This window comes from Tetrao urogallus, assembly GCF_951394365.1.
Source record: "Tetrao urogallus genome assembly, chromosome: 6".
NCBI lineage: Eukaryota > Metazoa > Chordata > Aves > Galliformes > Phasianidae > Tetrao > Tetrao urogallus.
In genome coordinates, this window is record NC_136819.1 from 54,565,854 (window position 1) to 54,593,240 (window position 27,387).

The window sequence follows — 27,387 nt, forward strand, 5'->3', positions numbered from 1 at the left end:
TCAGTTACAACACTGAAGTATTATTCCACATCGTAGCAACACACACTGCCTTAAAAGGGACATTAATTATTTTTGTAATGCCATGAAGTTGCTGCAGGATATTAGATTGTCTCCATAGGAAGCACACTCCTATGGTAAAATGATGAATGACAACATTTGCAGGTTTTTAATTAGATTTCAGAAGAGCATCGACAAAGTTATTTTCCATGCTCTCAACTTAATACTTCACAAGCCCAAATGCAAATAAAATAGAAGATTAATTGAATTTCAAAATGTAAATTATAAGTATAAATTATGAAAGGGACAAATTTTATAAATTCAGTGAACCTGCTAAAAGAGAACAGTAAGTGTATCATTCACATTATCCACCTCCCTTAGCATTTCCTAATTCATTTTTCAACAAAACATGCTCTGTTAGGGAAGACAGTGAAACCCAAACAAAAACCACCCAAAGCTGCATTGATACTCTATTCCAAATCTCATGTTCAAACTGGCTTCATCTGACAGCCTCGTGGAATCAACTCCAAGTATTTTGATTGAAACAAACACTTTCTTATCTAAATCTCTGAATTCCCCTAAAAAGTTCCTTTCCCCTGCAGTGGGAACAGCCACAAACAAGTGACAATGCATGCACACATGGCAGTTGTCTGGCTTTTTTCAGCCCAAGCCCATGTCCTTCTCCTTCTCTCACATTCACTAACCCACAGTCCATCAGGTCTGGCCTTCCTCAACTCTCCCCTTTCCTTAGCTTTCTTCCTCCTCCTGTTTCATCAGCACAATCAAACACAACAATGCACAATTCTGAAGATTTCCCCATACAAGTTAAAAAAAAAAAAGTGCCACCATTCCATCTTTCCCTACTGCACTTTCATAGCCCCAGAGCTGCAGCGGTTTTCCTTACATAACATGCAGCAAGAATTTTTACCAACTAAACTTGCTTTCCCTCTGTAGGTCCCCATCTGCTACCTTATCACGGATTTCCAATCCTGATAATACCACTAAGATGGATTAAAGATAGCCTGAAGATAATAGAAGATAAACCAGCATGATATGCAGTGCTGTATTAAGAATCAAGTATCCTGAGTGCTAATGAAAGGTTTCTTCCTACAGAAGAAATTCCACATTTTGAAAAGCTGCAGAGGTCATGTACTTTCCATAAACAACAAAAAAAAAAAAAAGAGATGAAAATAAATATTCAGCTGTATTTATACTTTATTCTTCACAGAAACAAAAACAAACAAACAAAAGAAGCCCAGTTACAACCATTATTTTACTCAAGGTTTAAGAGCAATCAACAGTTAAATGAGTACAACATCCATCAGGAACGCTTCTTTTGCTTAAAGAGTCACATCTTTGTTTGATTTTGTGTCTGAAATTAACCAATCAGATGCAAGTTGTGTTAAAAACAGCATAAAACAGAAGCTGTACGCAACACTATCAGTAAAACTACACTAACGCAACATTACGGATAAAGGTGGCTTTTGTGTTAGTCAGGGCTTTTTTTGTTTTGTTATGGTTTTTTTTATTATTATTATTATTCCAAACATTTCAATTTCTTGAATGGACTAATCCTGTCTAGGCTCCAGGTTCCACATAAATCAAAATGGGAATTCAAGCTCATGGCATCTCACAAAGAAGTACATCGAGTAAATAAGTGAAAACTGAATGGGTGAAGATGAAGGAGGCAGATAGTTTCCATTGTAATCCCCTATACATCCTCCCATCAGCTCTGAAGCCAAGCCATCTTCCTCTCCCCACGCAATGAATAAAACCCTAATAATGCACTAGTAGGAACAAATGCAAAAGGGAATCCATGGTATGCACGCACAGCTAAGATAGTGCCAACAGACATTAAACACCAGGATATAGATGTTGAAATTCTGTGCCAAGTTCTCTTCTGTCAAGCAGACCACATGATAGCCCTCCAACTTCATCCATATGACAGTGTGCCAGTGGCTGGTGGGAAATCCTTACGATAAAGCTCTTTGGATTATGCTTTTTCTGAACTGCAGTTATGACCGGGCTCAAAACTTGCTCCAAAAGAAAGCAAAGAAAGCAGTGCCGTTCCCAGTATCATTACCATTGAACTTTCACAGAAACTCTGCCCTTTTGGTAAGGCAGAAGCTCCTTTGAATATTTACTAATGGATTATTCCTCAGACTTCACTTGCATGAGCCCTAAGATCCTACTGCTCTGAGGGCAGCACTACAGCTAGAAAGCTTTATGCATAGTTTTGGATGGAGGTGGCTTTTTTCCTCCCCGCTAGCCGTGTGTGCATGCCCACAGGTACACAAATACAGGCGGCCCTAAACCCTGGTGCCAAAGAGTGCCTAATGATGGCAAGGATCAGATGCCCGCATCGATCCCGTTTAGATCTGTCAGCAAGTCTACACGGCACAGAGCAAAAGGTCTTGTTTACTTGAGCACTGCTTGTGACAGTCTTACAGGGGATCACGTTTCTGTCATTCTCTGCTTTGGAGAAAAGAGCAGCACTGCCTTTATTCATGCCTCTCTTTCAAGAGATGAAACGAGAATAGTCCTCAGATCTAAAAATACATGGTTCTTCACTCCTGCCCACAGCCTTCGGTTCTGAATTGTTCCTCCCTCCATTTGTCCCTCCTCCAACTGTACCTGCCCTTCCTTGTTCCACCGCAACAGTTCCCCGTGCACAACCTTTCAGTGCACTATCTACCTTGCCCAGGATCTTCTTAATGTCCCAGAGTAACACAAGAATCATTACACTGACACAAACCCATCATTTCACGTTCTACTAATCCTTGCAAATGTTGCAAGTTCCAGTGTCTCCTAATTGAGAGGGATTGTTCCACATGTGCTCTCTGTCCCTCCATTTCCTGTTCGTACCACTACTCACATTTGTCTGAGTGAGTCAAAGCAGGTTTCTTTGTTTCCAAAATATTCTTAATTATCCTACAGTTTTAAAGAGAACCTACATAAAATACAACATTTATGCTACGTTAGTGTCTTCTCTGTAAGAGGCTGAGGATGTTTTGCTCTGCCACACATTCTGATGGAATTGTACCACGTCACAGGTTACACCTGGCTCTCCCACTTCCCCAAAATACAGTTACCTGTGTAGTAGCTATGCTTAGACAAAGTAGAACAATAAACTAAAACAATAACTTCTCCACACTGATATACTTCGTATTTAGGATTTTCTTCTTTTAAAAAGTTAGGAGGAATGAACACAAGCAAAACTTTCAGAGACCAACACGCTCCTGCAGGAAGATGACTTCTCTTTCATTAGCAGCCAATGTTGTCAATAATTCCTTCCAGCAACACCCTGACTGACACACTGAATCCAGACTAGGTATGCACAGGGAAATTTACCTTTTCATGTCCAACACTGATTGCCTAAAACAATATTCCCTTCTCCCACTCTCTGCACCTGAACAAACATTCTTCAGGAAAATTATTATTGAAGTCTTGGTACAGAACATCGTCTCTTTGATCCAAAATATCTTTTACTGCAAATATCCTAGTACAATATGAGAGCATCTTGTATGGCCAACCACTGGAAACTCAGGCCCCCAGTACACCTTTGAAAACATCTCTATTTTTAAATCTATTTTTTATTTGTAAATATGCTATTTTTTAAACTTCAGAAGTTGAGTAACTTGTCTGCTGTGTTGCCTTACATGCAAGCATAGATGCAGAAAGAAGTGGCTGCTACGCAGCACACCCAGCATGGCCTCAATCAGCACGCTGAACACTTTTTCCCTTGTAGGAAATTAAGGTATTAGTAAAGATGGTGCATCTCAAAGATAAAATCAAAACTGAAGATGCTGTGGGGAAAAAGAGGTCTTGCATGTACACCTCTGCCTACAGCCAGAATTCCTGTTAGAAAGTGAGTGGGATGTCATATTCAAAACCATCTAAGCGTGTACACACAATCCTGCTGCCCTCTGAGGTCAGACCTTACACAGGAACTTCTCCGGTCAGATGTGTGACAGAACACTGCCCCGGTTTCAGCTGGGATAATTTTCTTCATAGCACCTAATACTGTGCAATGGTTTGGATTTAGAATGAAAATAGTGGTGATAACAGCAGTCATTGCTGAGCAGTGCCTACACTAAGTCAAAGACTTTTCAGCTTCTCGTGCTGCCCTACCAGCAAGAAGGCTGGGGGTATACAAGGAGTTGGGTGGGACAGAACTAGGACAGCTGGCCCAAAGGAATATCTTCTATCATATGGTGTCATGCTGAGCAGTAAAACTGGGGATGTTGGCAAGGAGAGCTGCCACTGTTTGGAGGTTGGCTGGGCATCAGCCAGCACGTGCTGAGCAATTGCACTGTACATTGCTTGTTTGGGTTTGGTTGTTTTTGCGGTCTCTTTTGTTCCTCCTTTCTATCTTATCAAACTGTCCTTATCTCAACCCCTGAATTCTCATACACATTTTTTTCCCAGTTCTTTCCGCTACCTCTCTGGAGTGTAGCAATGAGTAACAGTTGCACGATGCTTAGCTGCCTACCAAGTAAACCACAACCACTCCCAATCCCCAAATCCTTCCATCGCTGAGCTCTCTTAAAATTCCCAACCCCATACAGGAACTCCTCAGCCTTTCCTGCTCCCCCTATTCTTCTCTCATTCCCACCTTTCTGCCAAACTGCCCCAAATTCCCCGAGTGACAAATACACATTTCCCATCTCTTTGTTCTCTCCGAAGCATCTCCTATCAAAATCCCTACCTTCTCCTCCGTCCATCATTTTCTGTCCTGTGCTTCCCCATCCCTAAAATGCCCTGAACCCATGCTCCATCCTGACACCATTGCTACTGTTAGCAGGATTGGATACTGAACTTTCCACCAGGTCTCTTCTGGTGACCATTTCCCACTACAATCACTCCTTTTGTCCTTTAGGTTCTCTTTGCACGACATTTCAACTCTCCACAAATTTCAAAGACAACACAGGGCAAAATTTGACTGAAGAAGATACAAGCAAAGAAGACACAGGCAAAGAAGAGACCTTCTAACAGTGCTGCAAAGGTGAACTGGCTTTACAACACAGGCAGGTAGAGGGTTCGAGCCTCCTCCACTCTGGGTCCAACAAACCCAGGGGCCTCATACATCCTCTCCTCCAAATCTTCCCCATCTTCACAGAATCACAGAATGGCCAGGGTTGGAAGGGACCCCAAGCATCACGAATCTCCAACTCTCCTGCCACATGCAAGGCCACCAACCTCCCCATTTAATACCAGACCAGGCTGCCCAGGGCCCCATCCAACCTGGCCTTGAACACCTCCAGGGACGGGGCATCCACAGCCTCTCTGGGCAGCTGTTCCAGCACCTCACCACTCTCTCTGTAAAGAACTTCCCCCTGACATCCAACCTAAATCTTCCCTCCTTCCACTTAAAACCATTTCCCCTTGTCCTGCTGTTATCTATCCTTTCAAAGAGTTGATTCCCCTCCTGTTTGTAGCCTTCCTCTTCATAGCCCTCCTTTGGAGGCTGTATAACAGTGATAGCTCTCGGTGTTTATAAGTAATGGGAGTAGTCAAGAATAAAACTAATCTGTGAGGTAAGTCTCCCACATGCCTAAGAGGCAAGTGTCTCCAAGACAGATGCAATCCAGCTGACAGCTGACTCGGAGGAATCCGTGAGCCCATTCCCCAGCTCTGCCATTCCAGGCTATCAGCCCCCCCTCAGGTAAACAATAGAGAGGATCAAGGAATGACACAAAACTGCTTTGATCAGCAGCAACAGAAGATTAAAAGAAAACCTGTAGTGCTCTCACAAATGCAGACAAGTGCTAAGAAAATGGGACTATGGCAAGAACAGCTCACATTTCTCTGTGCACGTACACAAATTCAATCTTTTAACGTGACTAAATGCCTCCAAATCTTTCTTTGCTCTTAGTACAGCTCCTTCAATATTTTTACATCTCTCTGTAAATTAATTTTCCTAATTTGAAAAGTCCTTTGCCACTTGATAAATGTAATTCATACCTAGTCTGTAAAGCGCAGACAAACTACTTGCAATTGAGAATTGCAAAAGAAATCAAGCAATTAAGACATCTGGAGTACTTTTCTAGATGTAAATTCTAAAACATCTAGTTCTATGAAGTCCCATTACCTCATCACCTTGAAGTACACAGGAAGTTTCTACACAGAGGCAGAGAGCAACGTGCTTTTTGCATCTGTGAAGACAGAACACAAACTAACAAATCTGCACTGTGTCAAGGAAGTGCACTAACAAAGCTTCCCCTAAAATGTAAAGGCAAGGGCAATGAGCTGCCATCAGAGGCGGCCTGGGGAGACTGAGCCTCCATCTCAGAAGGTCTTTAGGAACAGGTTAGACAAGTCCCTGTCAGGAACATTTAAGTATCACCAAATCCTCAAAGCAGAAGTAGGAACTCATGACCTCAGGACCTCTGACAAGCACAGCAATTATGCAATTCCACAAGTAACAACTGCAATTTTGGTACCAAAGTTTTGCATCTTATTCATTTTTCTTCGTAGACTAAAAGTTCCACTCTTTATGAGGGTATCTGTCCTCTCTTGATTTTCAATATCATCTCTAGCAAGATTTCAGGAGATGGATTCAACGATCTTTGCGGCTCCCTTCCAACTCAGGATACAATGAGAAGGTTACAGCCATGCTTTCATAAAAGGTATTTACCTCTCCTTGAGTCTATCTCTACCATCCAGTATGCGTACTCTTAAGTAAGCATCAAACACTACTACTGAACCTTTTGCATTAAAAAATGTGGTTCAGTTAACTCTGTGCTGTTCCTTTAACATGTACTTTAATATTGGGCATTCATGACGCGTGCAACTCCTGGCCAAAGCAGAGCATCAAAATGGCACACATACACTAAATTGTATCTTGTTAAAAAGAACAGCAGCACCAAGAAGTTATATTGGAACAATCTATTAATGTGTTTACATTATATGAATGATTTGCTGTTCCTTCTCAAGGCATGTAGGAAGTCAGCACTTCTCAAACGTGTAAAGTATTTCCATGTGCTTAAAGCATGATCTTTCCAAAACAAACAATGATTGAGAAATTTTTTATTATTCTTTATTTTCTTGCCAGCTGTTTTTTTGGACTTCCCTCTCAGCCACCTTCTTTCTTTCAGTCAGATCTCTCCTTATTGCTCACAGTAACACCTACTCAAGCAACAGCTTATTCAGAGCTATAAGACTCAGAAATGGGAACATCTCAATCTGATTTAAGTGGTATTTTCCTCAGATCAGTTTACAAGGTGTCTCTGTGCTGTTGTTGCAAGCATTAGGTCTCCTTGGTTGTCAGGATGGAACTTGGGCATCCTACAGTAGAACTCAGAGGCCATTTCTTGCTCCCTTCTCTCAGTGCTGCTTCAGGCAAAGGAACAGAGCACAGGCTGACCAGAGCACCCCAGCAGCCTCTTCCCTGTGAGCCTTTTCCTAAGAAGACTTGTTTTGTGTGACTAAAGCAATGTACTTACTGCTTGAGATACACAGATGTACTGCTGAAATTTCATGCTGAAGAGTCAAGGCAAGTGAACCCTTGAGCAACTCAATAAATTAAATATGGAGGAAGAGAGAGAAATAAATAAATAAGGGAAGGAGGCTTCCATTTCAAAAAGCATCCGATAAAGGGCAGATACACTGCACCACTAGCTAGAGCCACTAGCTTCACTAATATATACATTTGTCTCCTTGTTTGCTCCTGTACAATTAACAGCTTTGGCATCATTTCATTCACTAAATTCCACTCATTACAGCTGTGCAAACTTCTGGGCTGAATTCTTATTTATACTGTATGTGCATATAAACATGTGCTGATTTAGCCATGGAAAGGAGCCTTAAAGCAAATGTACAAATATTTATTCTAACCGAGCAGTATAAAAGAGCCCAACCATAAAACAGAATCAGGGCAAGTGGTTCTGATTATGTCTGTGCACCAAACTGTTTAATTTTGACTATGGCATCTTTCCTAAGGCATTCCAAACATTAATCCTGCAAAGAGATACAGCAAGACGTAGAATCACATTTTCTAAATCCAGTCTCCTTTTCCAAGGCCAACAATGCATAAATGAAAGGAAGGGAAATGATAAATACTATCATTTACTTTGCTTTTCTTTCCCCCAAAACATTTCTTACCTACATTTAGAAAAACACTCATTAAGTGAATATAATGTGCTTAATGCTTACACACTTTGATATAATAGTAATTACACAGCAAGCGCAGAACCCAATTAAATGTTTTTGACTCGGTTTATGGGTTGAAGTGCACACAAAGCATTCTGATGATAGAACAGTTTTAAATAAAGTGTACCTGGCATACACTTCAAAAACAGAGTTCAAAAATTTAAGCACAGTTCTGCATGTATGCATTCAAAGCTTAACATCACATCTTTAAATAGCATTTAAATAGCAAGCTAGAGATTCGGTGAAGCAAATATATTTTCTCCTGCTAATCACTCTCCGTCACACCGCTGTGAAGTTACACGTACATTGTATACGTAACCCTTTGGGACTGAAGTGAGCACTATATGGGTCAGAGCACTCAAAATCCAGTACGTTAGCCCTAAACTGAGTTCTGCCATTCAGCACTTTTTGTGTCCCTTCATTCATATATTTGTCTTCTATATGTATTGTCAGAGATCCAACAGCCCCCATTTCTTCTTCCTTCTTCACTTATCAGAAATAGATATCCTCCCCACCAGATCAATGCAATGTTCATTGCTGAAAACAAGTTATTGCTTACGATGGCAAAAAGTCAAAGCTAAAGCTACATGCAGTATTCTTTCTAGAAGTTGTGATGAAGTGCTGAGGGAGGGCACACTCCCACTTGCAGAGCTGCTGTTACACTGACATACGTGTGCACCTGCTCACCAAACGTGCAACCCTTGAACGTCCACTCCAAAGAAGTGCTGTTTCTTTCAATATCTCACCCAGAGACCTGCTGGAAAGCACTGCAAAACAAATCCCCTCACCGGCACATCCTATTTCCTCTGCAGTAGGATTCTCTTTCATGGGGCTGCTGCCCAGCACACTGTGCCTAAGCTGGGACACAGCCACGTGTGCGAAAGGCACCTGCACCACAAGGGGAACGAAGCAGCCTCGTGGTACAGATTCAACAGCTGACTCCTGCTGGAGCTCTAGACAGCATTCAGTGCTGCTGAAAAACGTTACCCTTACATGCATGCTCTCTAAAACCAGTGTGCCTATTCTGACAGAATCAGTACGCCTGAGCACATTACTCTCACTTGAGAACGTGTTGCAATTTTGTCTAGAATCACAACGACATGCTATGAAAAGATAAATATTCCACCCAGCTGCAGAAAAAGCAATGCATGGCACAAGCCTGATGAAGATTAAAAAGAAAATACCAATTAAACTCAGATCTCAAAGAAATCAGTTCCATCTGAAGTGTTTCAGCCAGAAGATCAACAGCTGAACTAACAGCAAAGGAAGGAAAACGGCTGGATTTTATTTTATTTTAAACTTTAGGCAAATTCTAACAGCGCCAATAATAAATATATAATAAAGCCCAACAAAACAACAAACAAAAACCCAAAACAAAACAGCAGTAAAAATTGGGAAAGCAAGACCAGGAGGCTGAAACAGTTCCCTGTCACACAGATGGGATGGCAAAGCTGGAGAACAGCCGCAGCCTAAACAGAAGTGCTGCACTCACTTCACTTACCTCAGAGTCCCTGGCATTTGTCTAAGCAGCTTTGAAAGAGCACAACTTATTAAAAAGGTATTTTGAGAGACTTTTTTTGTGTTTGGAACAGGATTTTGGATAATTGCTCCATGAGCTATAAAAGAAACAGACTGAAAAGCAGGAGCCGCTGCTGAACAGTTGTTTGCACAGGAAGCAATATTGTAGGAAAAGGCAATAATGAAGAACAGTTAATTTGACCTGAGCTGATGAGGTCAACGTTTTAAAAGAAATAGCTCCACATAATGTAAAATAAGAATGCTATTTCCCATTAGAATAATACAGCAAGTGTAACGCCACAAGAAATCCATTCCTTAGCACATGTTATGCTCAATTTAGTAGTAACATGCATTCCTGAGGTGTCCTAGACATCCTGTGTCTGACAAAGATTCATTTCACTGAAATACTGATTTGACTGCTGCCTCCTGCGAGCTCTGACTGCTTCAGCCTGCACACTGCTCTCATGGCTTCCAGTTACAAACAGTCTGAAACCACGGCGGCTGGAATAAAACCCTGATAACATTCAGACACTAAGTTAAATGCTACGTCGCCGCTGTGATTTGGACAGTAAAGGAGCCGAAGCAGATATTTCACTCTTAATTTGCTGCCATTCAGAGGTGCTGTTGACAGGAGATGGAGCCTGGCTCAGCGGAAGAGACACTAGGTCAGGAATTCAGTAGGGCTGGATCCTATTCCTCCTTCCGCCGCTGCTCTGTTGTCTAATCCTGGGCGAGCACATCGCCTCCGGGCATCTGCTTCCCTCCCTCCCCAACACTTCTATTTGAACTGCAAATTCATAATGACCATCTTGGTGATGACGAAGCATGTATGCTGCACCAATGCTTCTATTAATAAATCTCCCACTGCCATTAAGTATTAAAACAGAAATCCTGAGAGAAATCGAATGATCAGTGAGATGTTATATTCCTTTTGAGTTATTTGGATACGAAATGCAGAGGAAAGCTTTCTCAATGGTAAGCAGGCCAGAGGACACCCACACTCGTCTACATACTTGGAAATCCAGTTAGAGGAAGCTGAGTTTTTAACTACATGAATTTACTTCAAGAATACTATCACTGGAGGCTAAGCACCCCCAGGGACCTGGGAAAGGGAGCAAAGACACTGTAAAACAAAAAGCAACAGAAAAGGAAGAAGACACGCAGCCTGAAATGGGCTTAAGATAGTCTGCACTCAGGCCACTCTAAGGGATTCATTTGGACTTACTACAGACACATAAATAGCTGGGTGCCAGGCTCAGAGGTTTGCACATTCCCAGTTCATGATGAATTAAAGAGGAATTGAATATCTCTACACTTTTATGTGTTTTTAACCCCAGATGTACTGTAAAGCGTGTAACTACAAGCACCAAAAGGCTCCCACAGTCCTGTAAACACTAGATTCACAAAAAAAACACTAGATTTACTGTAGTATAATGGATTCCTGCTTGCATTTGTACATTGCCATTAACATACAATGCATAAGAGCACCTCTCCCACTTTAAAAAGTAGTTAAAGCCATCTCCCTACCAGAAATGGTCACTATATACACCAAGAAATGGAAGCACGGTTCTGTTCCCAGACACGACATCTGTTTTGCACACCCTGGTAAGCCCTAGAAACAGTATTCATTTCTAGTAACCACTGCTCTTCTTTGGTCTGGTACTAAAATCTGAAGTGCATGCATTGGTAAGCAATATTTTCAGCATTACTGCACTAAGTATAATTGTCATAATTTCTCTTGCAGCTTATACTGATGAGATTAGATATGAGACTAATATTTTACATATTCAAATATGCTAAAATCCTGTTCCTTATTATGATAAGTGTGATGAGCAGAAAACTCTGAAGAGCCTCTATCCCCACTTGGGGAGGTCAAATCACACTGACTGACAGCTTCAAGCATGGAAGATACAACGTACTGAAATTAATTTAAAATATTAATGAGATCCAGTAGAATGCAAATAAAAAAGCAAAGCAACCCCTGCCTGAAAGGAGCAAAACAACAGTTTAATGAAATGAAAAATGAAGATGGAAACTCTACCCCCTGATCTAATAGTCTTTCTTGTGCTATAGGGGATGCTCTTGCTCAGCTTACCAGGGACAGCCATTCCCTCCCTCTTGTAAGCACAGGAACTCCACAGAACTTATATGACACCTTAAATGAGCCAACTTCCTTGAGCTCAGCCCAAGAGACTAGAATGGGCATGCCTCTTAATTCACGAAGCAAGAAACTCGTCCAATTATCAGTCAGGCTGATGAGCACCACTGACCATGACCATCCCAGGAAAAACACTCATGTTAAAGCTGAAAAAGAAAAATGCACTGCCACAACTGGCGTGTTTGTAAAGCCTTTGTGTAAATAGAAGTTGCAGATCTGCCAGCATCTCAGCCAGTTTTACTCAGGTTCCCTTCCTTTGAACAAAATTAAAGACAACATCCACTAGAAAAGGTCAGGTGGGGAAAAATAAAGGGATGAATGCACATCTGCATGGTGCAAGAACCTTTAATGGTGGGCCCAGAATAGAATTTTGAAAGCAGGCAGATTGTGTACAGTAGGATTTTAGAAAAATAAAATAAAATCAACCTGGAACACATTATGCATCTTAGGTGAGTCTCAAGGTAGAATGTCATCCAGTGCTGTCACTACATCATCAGCTGCACCAAATCACAATCAACTACTGCTTTCTACAAAATGAACTCATTCTGAGCTGAAAAACTTGCATTTGACAACAGTAACTTTCCAAGAGGCATCCTTGTCCTGATCTGAAAACATCAAGAACTAGAGATTTCGTCACATTCCACAGTCAATTTTAACATGAGACCAATTAACCACTGGAACACTGTGAACTCTGAGGTCTATTTGTTCCTCCAGTTTCTATTAAGCTCCTATTTGTTTAACTAAGGTTACCAGTTCTTGCTACACTAGCTGTTGTGCTGTTCAGACCTGGCTTTTTCTGCAGCGAGGAGGTGCTTATTGCACACTGAGTCACAGCATAACCTTCTCATGAACTACAGGCAGAACTCAGCACAAAGCATAACCTACCACCTTTGAATGAACTTTCTTGCTTTCAAAACTGTCAGCAGAATGCTTCAGCGTATGAGTCTTCCCAACACTGCATCCAGGAGAAGTCTCTTCATATTTTATTGCAGTACTATTTATACACCCAAGGTTCACGTGCATTGCTGTGGTTGAGGGTCAGATTCATTTGTACGGTTAGTTAAACTTCTAAGCCCTCTTCACAGGGCCCGATATTTATTCTTCTATTTATGATTTTGCATTTAGCCATATTAAGACACAGGTCATTCAGAGGAGGCCATCTTGCCAAAACTGCCCTGGAAATTGCCAACTTGCATGTCACCCACAGAAATCCAGCATCTGCTTCCCAGCACTGCACGATGTCCTTGCAGAACACCCCTTCCAGAAATATTCCCATTGTGTGGTAACCAACAGCTACAACAGGCATCACAAGTAGCCAGAGAATTCATTTACCGTGCAGAGTATCAATATTCTTCTTTTTGTCCAATGCCATTTCTATGAACTTCTAAGTAATGTTGTTACATAATTAAATCAGGCATCCTACAAAGAGAGTCTGGAGATAGGCAACTTTCTCAAGGTAGCCTGTAATTTTAATCAGTATGAAACTAATTTTGTTTGATGGCATCCATTTTCCACAGAACACGAGGCACTAACTTCAAATATCCTCACCTTTCACTTTTATTTTAATCTTTAACTGTACTTACACTTTTTTTAATATATATCTAAGATCAACCAGGGTGGAGGGTTTTGTTCATTCATCGGAAACTGAACAAATAAAATCAGTCATCTAATCACACTTCCTGAATACAGACAAAACAAAACAACAATCAGTTACCAGGAGTATCTCTTCTTACTGCAAATAGCAAGATTTAAGTGTCACAATGTTAGAAATCTCCTCATCCAAGTCCTTTACCATTTTTGAACGAAGTTTACTTAGGGCTGCAGATTTGAAATGTCTGCAATTGCTTAATACTACTTAAAATCCATCTACAAATAAATTGTAAAGTACTTCCATTGTCCTCATCATGTAGTTAAGCTACGTGGAAGCTTAACTTAGTTCTCTAAGCAAAGTTGGAAATACAGACAGCATAAAAAAGTCTGAAAATATGTTCTAACAGCAAGTATAGGAATTCCAGTGGAATATTTTGTAACCAGAATCCACAAACACTTTTGTCTACCAGCTTTTCTACACACAGAAAATATCCCACAAAAATGACCTGTCTACCCCCAAGGTCTTAGACTGTAAGAAGAAAAAGGAAGAAGACAGAGCTTTGTACTACAGAAATGCAAAAGAACAGTGTGCAAGAGCTGACACTGCTCTTAGCAAAGTAAGCTGCAAATGCTATTACAGTGCAAACTCTTTGGGGGAAACAGACAACGAACATAGCCCAGATATCCTTGACAAATCCAAACTGACAAACTGATTAATTGATGGGAGAGTAGTTTGCAAGGCTTACTTTTTGCTTTCCTTACTTTCTGGTTTGCCATGAGGGTAGGGAGTGTTGGTTATTTTCAAGACATCATTTAGCATTATCAACTCTAAAAAACAAAGACTAAGAGAAGAGCAGGAATTTTTTAAAAAGCAGGAAATCAGTCAGGTACAAAAGAGATTAACAACTCGCACTCCATCTATACTCCTCCTCTGTCCCAAAAACTAGATTTATTTATCTTACATTTCTATGCACCACTAGATGCAGACTTTGTACCACGTTGAGACATAAATGCAGGAATGACGACAGATCTTTAGCTGTCACTACAGTAGTAACACTTGAAAAAAATACTTGCTGCTTCCTGAATTCCAGTAGCAATGAAAACCACTCAGCATCATTTTCAGTGTTGTCTATCCACTCTCACTGATTATTTCAGTGCTCAGAGCAAACTTGGAGAGTGCAGTCTTTTAAATTTCAACTGTTACACAAATTGTTACACAAATGAGAGACAATATAATTCAACATACAGCACAGCACTGCTGAGGAAAAGGTATAGCTTGTTTTTAGACAACTATGCAATGAAAAGGTTTCATATATTCCAAGAAGCTGAATAACGAAATATGTAGGCCGTTCTTTTCCAATTACATAAATAGAGATTCAATTATTCAATACAACATGCTATTCTGGTTAAAATAACCTTAAATTTCAGATCAGGAAATATGGTGTCTTTTGAAAGACATTTAAAAAAAACAAACGCAAGCGTTTTGAAAGAATGCTTAAAAACAGTAAAAGAAGAAACTTACCATTTTGATGCCAGTGGAAAATGTGACTGGTTTGACAGGTTTGGGTTTTTCCAGTTGCATTTCTAGCTGAGTAGATCTGTCTTTATGCTGAGCCAAAAGCAGCGAAGCAGGAAGACTGGAGCTCTCCTGTAAGCATAAGAATAAACATCTGAATACTGAACCAGAGAAATACTAATTAATGCTGCATCCACTTCAAAACTGCAAGCTGTATCTGAAAGGCCATCCTTAGCAGAGCAGTGTAATGCTAAATATCCTCTATACAAAAGAAGAGTTTTCAGAAAGAAAAAGCTGCAGTAACACCATAAATCAGAGTAACCTGCAAATAATGATTTTTATAGAATCCACATTAAAGACAATGTAACAGGCTCCTTATTCCAACCAGCCAAGGTGACCGTATTTATTAAAATTAAAAAGTAAAAATAAAAGCTTAATCAGAGAAGGAATAATACAAAGCAGTAGAACTTGGATCAGATGTTTATCTAAGACACATTCTTTCTACCAATGAACTCAGACCAGTTTGAAATTGTTTCCCATTAGATTTCACCTGAGGCCGTTTGGAAATGATCCTTGCTCTGCTTTGCACAATGGCACTATTGTAAGTGCAACCAACAGCATATTTATTTTCTCCTCCACCAACTTATTTTTAGGGAAGCCAGCCAACTTTTTTTAAATATATAAAAGTAATAAAACGAATAGTTAAGCAAATTAGCTACTAAAGCTCTCATGTAGGCTACAACAGAATGATTATTAACATACATCTACGTACTACATTATGGAGAGAGTCAGAAATTATTGACCAATTTTCTAATCAACTAATGTGAGTATCCACATGCACACCGAGTCCCCCTGGGCTCCCAAGCTAGAACAGAAGTGAAGCTGAAAGCAGCGAAGAAGTTCAGAATAGATTATTCCCAGAGTTCTGCAGGGTACCATTTTTCACACAACACTCAAACCAAGCAAACATTGAACCGTGAACCACGCTGCAGCAGACTGGATGGTGATTTTCATTTCTATTTTAGAACAGTTCACAGGAGGAAGTTGGAAGCTTTTTAAAGCTGCACGATGCCTTGCTGTCCACAGTAGCCTGAAGAAACCTCTACAAGTGCTCATGAAGAAAGGTTGTGTTTTACACCTATTATTCCCCCATCAGTCTCCCTCCTCTTTCTTCTTGTTTCTTACACTCACTTCATCTCATAACAAGGTAGCAACTGCTAAAGCAGAAAAATCTCACAGGAAATCGGCTCCAGAATGGCAAATGTCAGACACGGAACCTCCGTGCTATTTCAGCAGTTCCCAAGGTGGAAGAGGTTTAAAAATCTAAATTGTAACGATGAGATTCTTGCACAGCTGGGAGAAAATCTGTACCACAGAAGTTTCAGCTGACAGTCCACATCTCCAAAGCATTTCACACACCCACAGCCATCCTGCAGACACCGGGAGCTGTGGGCTCTGAGTTCGAGGATTGCCGATTCTTCTAATCTCCAGATTTAACACTGCAGGGTACTCTAGCTCATCTGACCACATCATGTTCCTTAAACATTCACTGCATTTCTGGCACAATAAGGGAAGCCAATTTTTATACCAACTTCATAACAGCTCCACATCAGCGCAATGGTTGGTAACCAGGCTACACAACTGTGGGAAATCACCACAGTGCCAGCAAGCCACCACATTCGTGATTGTTTGTCCTTCCTAACGTGCACATAGTCCTCCTGTTAACTATTAACACCGAAATACAAATCAAAGATCCAATCCTGTAAGCATTTATTCACACCAGCAATTTTCTGTATGGGAAAAGAAAAAAACCAACCATGTAAGCTACTTACATGTAAAAATTTCTGAAATATGTTTAAAGAAGCCTGAGGCTCTGGCAAAAGGTGAATGCTTGACATCTTTAAGACACCTTGACCTCTGTATGATTCCAAACTACTGCATGGCCCAGGGGGAAGACGCCTGTTTGCCAAGTGCTGTAGTGCCATTCTGCTCCTACCTGTGGAGTGCAGGCTCTTGAAGAGCTAAGTGTAAGTCCCACATCACAGAAGACATCTAAGGGCTGTTCTGTAAACCTCTGTATACAGATGAGTTTATATAATAAATAAAGGAAGTGCTTTAATATTTTATTAAACCCTGATTGCCCAAGTTTAGAGGCTTTAAAAGAGGGGAGAAAAAAAAAACTTAACCACACATCTCTTCTAATAAAAATGTAAAATACATTTGAGACTACAAGCCTAAATTACAACGAGGCGCCGTGCTTTTCAAGTGGGAGGTTTTATGGCAAAAGAGGTCACTTGTAATGAAGGTTATATAAAATCTGCTTCACTGAGTAGTGGGAGGCAAAATGGGCAACAGGTAACAAAGCAGGATTGGGAGCTGAAGCACGCGACTGTTCTTCCAGTAGCGTGCAGAGCACTGAGCCATACAAAACCTGATCCTCCTTGCACCAAACCATGCCAGCCTTCCTCCCTCTGCTCCCAGCAGAGACCAAGCTCTCGAAGGCTCGGCCTCAAGGCCAGACCTTTCTGCAAGACCTGAGCAACCCAGAACCCAGAGCCTGCTGCTCAACATTTTAAATACCAAGCGTTTCTGTGCCTATCTAAATTATAAGCTCTTTGAAAACAGGACAGTATACTTGTATGCAAAATTCTCCTGTTGAAAGCGCATGGGGTACGCTCACTTCAGGTGCTTTTCTCTTATAAACCCAAAACCTCTCAGTCACTCAAAACAGAGGGAAGAGAGCACCTGCTGCACAAGAAATATGCCTTAAGTGTTCTCTGAACATCCAGTATGGCAGGGAAAAAACTGGGAAGAAGAAAAAAAAAAAATCACCAAGAGCCAGGTCACATGGCTGCAGGTCCCAAACACCAGGTGATCCGTTCAGAATAGAGCATCTGAAATCATAGGGTGAACGTTGGCATTCCCACCTCCCTCCACTCACAGCCCTGCCAAGCCAGCATTTCTGCCATTGATATCATGGTACCACTGCAGACAGAGCTTAACCCTAGTGGTTTTGGTACAGTACCATCCAACACCACAGATCTTTTCTTTTAATTTAATTCCTTCCTTTGCTCCTGCTTTTGCCGCATTTCTCAGCACAGCACACATTTCAATTTTAAGCATGATCAGATTCATTTTCAGATATGTAGCACAGCATTAGATGGATTTAAGAGACCATAGGAAATGTTTATTTGTTTAACAACTGCTGGTTTTCCAGAGACTTTATAAGTCATTGTACAAACACCTTAATGCTGGTTTTATAAACCTTTAGTATTACAAAATAAGTTTTGATCCAAATTTGAGTTGACAGTGCCCCCTTCACAAACAGAGACAGAACCTAACTTTAAACAACTTAAAGTTGCCCAGTTTCCCTCGTCAGCCTTTAAAATCACCTTTCTGTTATTTTTAGAATATTAAGATGTATTTTAATAGCAGTACATATGCAATCACAGTTAAAACTACCTATTTGGGTCATGTTTTAAGGATTATTTATAACCGTTCTTACCTCAAGCCATCTGGTGAAGTACGTTTCCAGTAAAACCAACTGCAGTGTAAAAGAACAACACTAGTCTCTAGTAAATTAAGGCTTCATTTTAGAGCAGGATTGAACTAAGTCAGAAACCAGTTCAAAATCCCTTTTCTGAGACAATGAATTTGAGTTTGCAGTGCAGCTTTTATGAATTGATCCATTGCTCAAACTGTTCCCAATCATGGGAATTGTGAGCACTTATACCTTGAAAGTGAAAAGAACCTACTGGATGCAAAGTCACAGGCTTGAAGGATTCTCAGGGAGCCTTTCTGCTCATCTCTGCTCCATACTATAAACAATGAAATAACAGCTCCTTTAAACAAACCAGGGAAAGGTTTCCACAGCCCCTGGCTTTGAAAACAATAGCTCTTCAGGAGAGCTCCCACAACCCCTGAATTGCACACTGACGCTCTCTCTTCGTGCCCTGGCTCAAAGAAGAATTCTCTCTTTCCTGGAAAATCAGGGAACTGTTTCCCTCTTAAATAAAAATCCAGAGTACAAAGCAGGAATTAATGTTATACTCACATAAGATACTGAAATGAGACAAATTCTGAATTAAAATCTGCCAAGAAGCTTTAAACCACACATGGACATAACTGCATACTTTGTAAGTACATGCATACATATTTCTTTTGTAATGTTATACACAAACTGTTTTCAGGAGTGACAGAAGGTGTGAATGTTTGTGCAGGGGTGCCAACACACATATAGGAAAAAAAACTGAGAAGTGAATCTTGATTAAAGAGCAGGTATTTTTCTGAGCTTCTCTATGGCCAAATTTCAAATACAGAAAGATAGCAAAGTAAGCCAAAAACAAGATTAAGACCATTTCTAGAAGGAGTTACGTTTCTCTTCAGAAGCCTATACACCCCTCAAATGAATCCAACGTTTGTTCACATCAGAAGAAGCATCTCATGCACAAAATGCCCACCATAAGGGAATATGACAGGTTCAGAGCAAGAAAACTTCTTCTTCTAGTAGCTGTTCAGGAAGGTGCTAAGCCTCAAGTCTTCTTTCCAAGCTTCCCTGTGAGAAACTCTCTCCTTGAAACCTGGCAAAGCATTCCAGGACTAGCCCTGCCTTTATGCCCTTCACTGGGCACTCACTCAGTCCACTGCTGAGCAGAAGACAGTGAATGAAAAAGTCTTTATGCTGATCCAACACAAAGATTCCTGTGTGATCCATACCCAGCCTATTACTTAGGTGCTCTGACTCAAAATGGGTTGACCAATGCTCAATTAAGTCACAAAAATACTGTTACCTGCTCTTCATTTTTCTACTGCAGAAGTACCTGAGCTCGTAAAGTCACTCCTTATTACTGCTTTGCTTCAGCATACCAGACTGTCAGCCACAGATATTCACGACTGCTTAACAAACAGTGACAAGATTTCATATTATGATTGAACCAACTTACGTAGCTCCTCTCTATCTCTTTGCAAATTGCCTGCTCAGACATACACCACAGCAGAAGCAATTATCATCAGCTGAAGGAAACAGAAGTAGGCAATTGCACAGGCTACACCATAGCAAAACTCATTCATCGTACATCAGCTTTGACATGGAGTAGTGACTGCATCAGCTATCTAAGTGAAAACCTGCATCTTGTGGCTTTCACATTGCCAAGCTGAATGGAAGTCCACACTTTTATGCTCTCTTTTCTTCACATATACAGTGCAGTATCAACTGTTAAGGAAACTAATACAGTGACTACATTCACTAAGGACATTTCTGAAATAAAAACCTTCTAAATTTGCAGGAGGCTTATTTGGATCTTATCAAGAATCAATTTGGCACTGAAATATCCAAGAACGCTTGCCCTATAATTCCTAAGCAGCATTGGAAATTCTGGACAAATGTGTCCATTCAGTCTATGAGCTAGCTGTGATATCTCAGAAGCATCCTCCCCCACTAGCCCTTGGCTTACCAAAACTGTTCAGAGTTCTTTCTAGCATTGCAGTAAGTGGAAGGAGACAGAAGAGTAGTATAAATCATGCAAGACAGGAAAACAGAAAGGGGCAGCTCGGTTAATTCCACAGTGAACTGAAAGATATGTATATAAACCCATCTGGTATTTGCTCTGCTACAGAGCATTCAAAGCCTCCAGCTTCGTTACTCACCAGTTCATCCAAGAGTGCTTGTTTATTCTTCCTTTTCATCATCTGTTGTAGCTGTTCCTCTTTCTGTTCAAGCAGTCGCCTTTGTTCATTCTCCTGTCGTTCCACCTCTAAAGCTTCCTCCAACTCTTCCTGCTCCCGGGTCTGAAATGGAAACATGAGAAATTGACTCTCAGCAATCTTCATCCTTGCAAGGACTGAGATCTCTTACAACTTTTCTGCCTATCAGAGGACATAGGGCAGACCAAGCAATGGAAAAGCAGCCAAATTTTACCTTTTAATGCTCATTATGGATGATGATTCCTACCCTTCTCCTGCTGCCTGATGACAGATTTTCACCTTGCTGCTGTAGAAAAAATACCCATCCAGATTTTGGCTCTAAATGATAGAGAATGACAATGGCTTTTCCTTTGATCTTAGCAGTAAAATGAAGGCATCCCTCTTTGCTCCCCCACACTCTACTTCTCAAGAGATGTAAGAAAGTGACAGAAAATGTAATTTCACAAAACTTTTCCTCATCACCCTTTTCTAGATCAGCTGCATCTTGTGTGCAAAATTCTGTTTATCAGTGGCATAGAAGAAGTGTATGAACTAGAACATACTTATGAATGAACATCTTACAGGTGTAGAGATAAGTGAGGTATTTTTCCTATGACTTGAATAATACTTGTGTGTATTATTCATGTATTATTAGGTGTAGAACAGAAACAGCTCACTAGGACAAAGATGACTGCGTTTTTGTTTCAGGATTAACTTCTAAAGATGAAAAAGGCTTTTTAAAACTGCTGAGTTAACTGTATTTAAAACTCACAGTAGAACTAAAAAGAAGAGGGCTGAAAAAGTGACAACCACTGAAAGGGGAAAAAAAAAGATTCAAGGTGAACAATGTTATACAGAAGAGAGAATCAAAAGAATGCCGATCGGAGGAAAGATGGTATAGAGCAATTACATACAGAAAACCTTCCCAAATCTTCCTTCCACAAAATAATGAAGCAAAGGAATACCCAAAATAAATGCAGAGAGTGCTAAAATCATATAAAGTTTAAATGGTCAATTAATCCACTGAAAGGGTTTAAGCAGAACATTACTGCAGCTAAGAGCTTAGAAAAATCTGTTCTGTAACACAACCCGAAGCCGTATCACAAAGCGCAGTGGTGTGACATAGGCCACAATATGCTCACAAACATCCTGTTAGCAGGAAGATCAGGCTGCTGGGTCCCAGATGGACCCAGTTACTCCCTGTTGCAAGAGCTGACAAGATCTCAGTGCTTGCCACTGAGTCAATGAATGACGCCTTCATTCTACAAGTAGCAGCGACATTGGTGAACAGAAGGTCAACAAGATGCCTTCTCTTCACGTTCAATGAAAGGAAATAAACAATAAATAATAAAAAATCCTCCACTTGCTAACTGAGCCTCCCATTGCTTATTTCAAAGAAGTAATACATCTAGTTAGTTCAGTCAACAGAACTAAGAGCTCAGGGTCTATAAACACTCCAAGCCTCTTCTGTGTTTATGCATAAAAACTGCCTGGACTTTGTAATGAAACAAAAGCAAAATTGTAAGAAAGTGCTGACAGATCTGAAAAACCAGCCGAGAATAATCAGAGCCAGGAATAAGTAAACTAATATACAAACCTAAACTGGATCGGGCTACAGCAATAACAGAAGAACAAGTCAGATAAAATTCTTTCTGAAAGGAAGACCAAACAAAACAATAATAACAAGAGAGCTCGACAGGCAGCAAGGGTTGTGTCAAGCTTAAAGTTAGTCTGGACACAGTTCCATGACCTGAAGAAATAAAGATGATCATGGTGAAGGCCTGGGGCAAAGTCAAAACAAAAGAAAAGAAAATATGATGTGCTACTTGATCACTACTGATTTTGAATTTCTTGTATGACAGTGCTACAAGAGAAAAACAACTTTAGGATCACTCATGTCAACATATTTTCAGTGGAGAGGAGAAAAACTGCTGAGGTCTCGGGTCCAATATAGCTTTCAACTTTGGTCCTTTCTGCCTGCCAAACAAAAATTCAAACTGGAACAGGATAAGGGTTAAAATAAATAAGTAAATAAAATAACATGTATAAAGTGTGATGGAAAATATCAGTGTTTCCTCAGAAGCAAAACAGGAGAGTGGACACTTATTTGTCAGTCCAGCAACTAAGGGACAAAAACTGACCATAAGAAGTTCAGGCATGAAGTTACAACATCTTTTTCCATTCAAGGAGAAAAGGCATTCTAAATTCTGATATGAAGAGCTAGAGGAAAAAAAAAAAAAAAGTATCATTTCAGCTTTCAGGAGAGGGGTAAATTAATGGGCAAGATTGTGCATTTTTGTAATAGCAACTGTGTGAAGTCTATTATTTAGTTTCAATTGTTCAAAAATAAAAGAATCCAGACTTACAGGAGACCTGCAGACATGCAGACTTGCCCAGCTTCCACAAACCAGCCTCTAGCACAGCAAGTCCACTCGTTAGAGGATACAGAAGACCCAGAGGGTTTAGGTGTGTACAGAGTATTACTGTGCTGCTTGATGTGATCACACTGCTAGAGCACAGGCTGTCTGCAAGTCAAGTACACGAACGGGAAATGGGCAGCAGGTAAAGCACACTATTCTTATGGCAACGCTAGAGCTTGTGCCTGCATTGTAAAATAAGAGCCAAATATTTGCAAGGTCTCTTCCAGCTCTGAAGCAGAGGGTATCGCACAGTGTCACACACAGGATAACAGATCAGAGAGATGGTCCCCTAGGGAAATTTCCTTGCCTTTAGGAGGAAGAGGTTCAAACAAACATTTTTCAGATTCCAGTCTCCTCCTGTGAAATCCTAGTGCTAAAGAAATCACTGGGAGTTTTGCCACAGACTTCAGGGGAGTGAGGATTTCACCCCTACTGATCTGAAAGCCAGTCCTTAGTGCGACTGGAATACAAACACAAAACCTTGTTAAGTCACACTCTGGGCAGACATTTTCCTTCAAGAACCAATAAAAATGTGTATTTTTATACTGAACAAGTACTTAACAGATTGAACTTTTCTTACAGAAGGAAATGTTTGAAAGTTTATTTTTAAAGAACAAAATGATATCTGAGCCATATTTTAGCAAATGCATCTTCAAAGAACTGTGTGTTCTGCATATAGATCATATATACAGTGCTCCCGATGTTACTGTTATCAGCTCTCAAACAAAAGTTTAAATGTTTGTTTCAACATCTTTCATTTTAAATTTTGCATAAGCCAGACCTGTGCTTTCCTTCAGTTTAGCAGTTCTCTCTTGGGAGCTTCATAATGTCTGCATCTGGATTCCTATTAGCATTCAGATGAGAAAGGAGCGATTGTCCTAGCGTAGGAATGAAGTTAGTCTCTCCTGGATATTGTCCAATGAGACTGCCAGCACAATGTAGTGGTGATGTATTAAATGCAGACTTCACTGCCTGTCCCTCTTTTTAAATGCCTTCCAAAATGAAAGATAATTGCATTTCAACTATCAATTTCATCTCTTCAAGCAGCACTGAGTATCATTATCACAGAATATTAGCATATTGCAGTTTTTGAATACAAAGTGAAGTATGCATAGTGCCTTCAGTTTTGGCTTGCTTTTAAGATATTTTAGAAAGTATGTCACTTTGAAAATCCTTTAATTCTTCTGCTAATGAATAAGAATTGTAAGGGAGAAGAGAAGTTAAACTAACCAGTTTTATCTTGTTTTTCTGAATGACTTCTTTGTTATCCTTCTGGTACAGCTCCATTTTCCTTTTAGTGTTCTCCAAATCCACATTGTTAGTCAAGTTAAACACTGCATAAATATTGGAAAGACATAAAGTAAAAGTATTAGGTCAGCATGCATTTCTATCACAAGGAAATACTATTCTTATTCACTCCATCACTTCCAGCAACAAACACAAACATCACAATAATAGAATTTAGAAATGCCTTGTAGAGCAAGACGCAGCTTGCTAAATCCCTGCAAACTTCAACAGAAGCCAATAGAGTTTCAGGTTTATACATCTGTACTAGAGACAGGTCTGAGTCTTGCACCCTACTTTATGAAACTGATAACGATGCACGTGAATTATCATGATGCTGTCAGTAATAGACTGAGCTTCTTAAGCAACAGTTGCAGCTGTGTTCCAGTTAAATGACATTAGCTAGTTAACCAGCTCCAGGTAGATGAAGTTTGACTAAACACACACATATTAAAACAAGGTTAGAAATTAAGTTGTTACATTTCATAAGATAATCTCCGTAGTCTTTGTGCATTAGATAATCGGATTTTTCAGGTATGCAGATCAGTTTCACAATTCAATGAGTTAAAAGGCATCAGTGTACAATTACCTTTACTATGAAGAATCTGCAGATGCATCCAGATTAATTGGTTAAAATGACATTCTTCCAATGCCTCTTGATAGTGACAGGCTAGATCTCACATAATTATGAGCAAACAGAGTTGGCCAGCAAGCTCCACAGTTTTGCAGAACATTCCTAACTATCTACATACAGCATGGAATACACCTCAAGAATTGATTGGTTTCTACAATCAACAGCTTAAGAGATGGTTTGGATGACCAGTAATTCAATACAGTGCCTGAGTCTTACACCTCTAGGTCGCCAGTTCAATCGTGGGAGAAGTGAATTCCAGCAGAAAGCCATTATCACTGGGAAGTCGCCCAGTGTTCGATATCAAGAGTGGATGTCAGGCTCACATCCACAGCCCTAAAGCTTGTGAAGACCATAAATGCACAGCAATCTTCCCAAAGATCTCTAAGAGCTTTGTAACACATCTACTGTAAGCTTACAAGAGCAGCAGAGAAATTCACACAGCCAGTGACGAATCCCTTCCAAGACAATAGCAGCACAGCAATTGCACAACCAGCAAGGGAAGGAGTTGCAGTGAAAACGCCAGCAACAGGAACTGGAAGATTTTTATTTGGTTCTCTGTTCCTAGTCTTCTTAAGTGACTAGAGCTAACTGAACCCTGTGCATGGGTACCACTGCAAAATCATTTGTGTAAACGAGACTGAGAGAAATAGAAGGCGAAAGCACGATATCTGTGTTGCTTCCCATCAGAACAGCACACATCTCAGTTTGGTAAAGATTAACATCCCTTATTCTTTTCTTCTCTTCACAGGTAATGTGGCAGAAATTAACTTTCAGGAGGGCTCTAGATAAGGCAAACCACCCATAACCTAGATTGGCAAGACCGTTGAGAGCAATCAGAGAAACAGAAAAATGAGATTTCGGTTAGATTTCATGAGGAAATTCTTTACTCAGAGGGCAGTAAGGCATTGCTGCCCAGAGAAGCAGTCGGTGCCCCATTCCTAGAGATGCCCAAGGCCAGGCTGGATGGGGCCCTGGGCAGCCTGAGCTGATGGGTGGCAACTAGCCCACAGCGTGGAGTTGGAACCTCCTGGACTTTAAGTTCCCTTCCAACCTAATCAGTCTGTGATTCTATAAAATCAAAGCAAGAGATCAATCAATGGGGATAGACGGGGGAGATCTGCAGCGTAAGAGTCACTGGCTACTGTTGGACTTACCCAGCAGTACAGACTACACTTCTCCCAGGCACAGGAGTTGCCTCTCCCCCTGTTCTGTTCTGACTGCAGGATTCCGTGTGCTCCATGGTGTCTGCAAAACCTTCCAGTAACCTGAACTGTGTCAGTACAGGCAATGGACAAGTGCCAGAGATGGTGTAAGGGAAGTAATAGAAATGTAAGAACACTCTCTTTCCAGGAGTACAGAACTAACACTTCTCTTCTATCAGAAGCATTCAGTCTTTCCTTGAACCACAGCAAAAAGGCCTAGGCAGGATATAGCTGAAGAAATTCACAGCCTTAAACAAACAAACAAAATGCTGCATTTATTATTTTTTCCCCTTTTCTACATAATAAGCACTATCAGGAGGACCGACATTTTAATTCAGTCTGGCTCCCGATAAGCAGCAGAACTCTTGCAGCCCTGCCCCAGCCTCCTCACTCCTGAGGGATCTGAGAAGCAGGCTGCTTTTGTGGGCTAAGCATTTGATTGGGAATCAAAACCTGGGTTCAATTTCCAGCTTTGCTGCTGTTCCAGGGCAGATCACTTGACCTCTACACTGGAGGTCTCCCATATATGAGAACCATTAGCAGGAGGATAAAGCTTCCTTTCTCCTGGATACATTCTGCTGTTTCTCCTTACTCCAGCTCCATGTAGCACCTATCTCAGGGTCTTGATCTCACCCTCAGGTGGAGCCCTGGACATTACCACAAACCAACACATCGCTCTGAGAGCTCTTTGACTTTCTAAGTTCAGCTCCTTGGGTTCTGGAAGCAAATTACTAATTTCAGTGTATTTTTCCCCACTCCAAAAGGGTTATAAGAACATTTCCAGTTTCTTATTGCAATTACATACTGCTTTCCAGACCTGGCAGCATTTCCTTAATAAAACACAGTATTTCAGTTTAAGCTTTTATTATTTGAGGGAAGATTTGACCTCCGGTTTCTAGTCTACAGTCCCCAGCTGACAAGCAGCTTCACATTTGAGTATTACAGCACAGAAGAACGGTCATGTGAAAATGCTGGCATTCTATCAGATCAAGGCTCTGCAATGACAGCAGCTGCATGGGAATGTCAGCACTTCCTACAACTTAAATCCACACACCAGCTCTGTAAACTTTTCAATGACGACACAAGAAAGAAATAGCACATGAGCCATGCTGTGCTAGCAGGATGCCCAGATGCCACCTTCAGGTGCAAGAGGAGGAACAAGATGAGATGCCAAAATGCCTCAGGCTCCTGAACATCTTGGTTGTTCCTCTAAAAATAATCCAGCAATAAGCAGA

At 40.6% G+C, this 27,387-nt stretch overlaps 1 protein-coding gene across 2 annotated transcripts in view; it reads right to left on the bottom strand.

The window, feature by feature from the left end:
- The window catches only part of MNAT1 (MNAT1 component of CDK activating kinase), a gene marked incomplete at both ends in the record, with an annotated part of 114,637 nt that overhangs the window by 49,181 nt on the left and 38,069 nt on the right, over positions 1–27,387 (bottom strand). Inside the window, 3 exons of one of the 2 annotated variants that reach the window (XM_079537567.1) lie at positions 14,937–15,062; positions 20,577–20,717; positions 24,263–24,366. In XM_079537567.1, coding sequence (XP_079393693.1) covers positions 14,937–15,062; positions 20,577–20,717; positions 24,263–24,366 — 371 coding nt within the window. The remainder of the gene's footprint in view (positions 1–14,936; positions 15,063–20,576; positions 20,718–24,262; positions 24,367–27,387) is intronic. The other variant, XM_079537568.1, reaches the window with a different exon arrangement.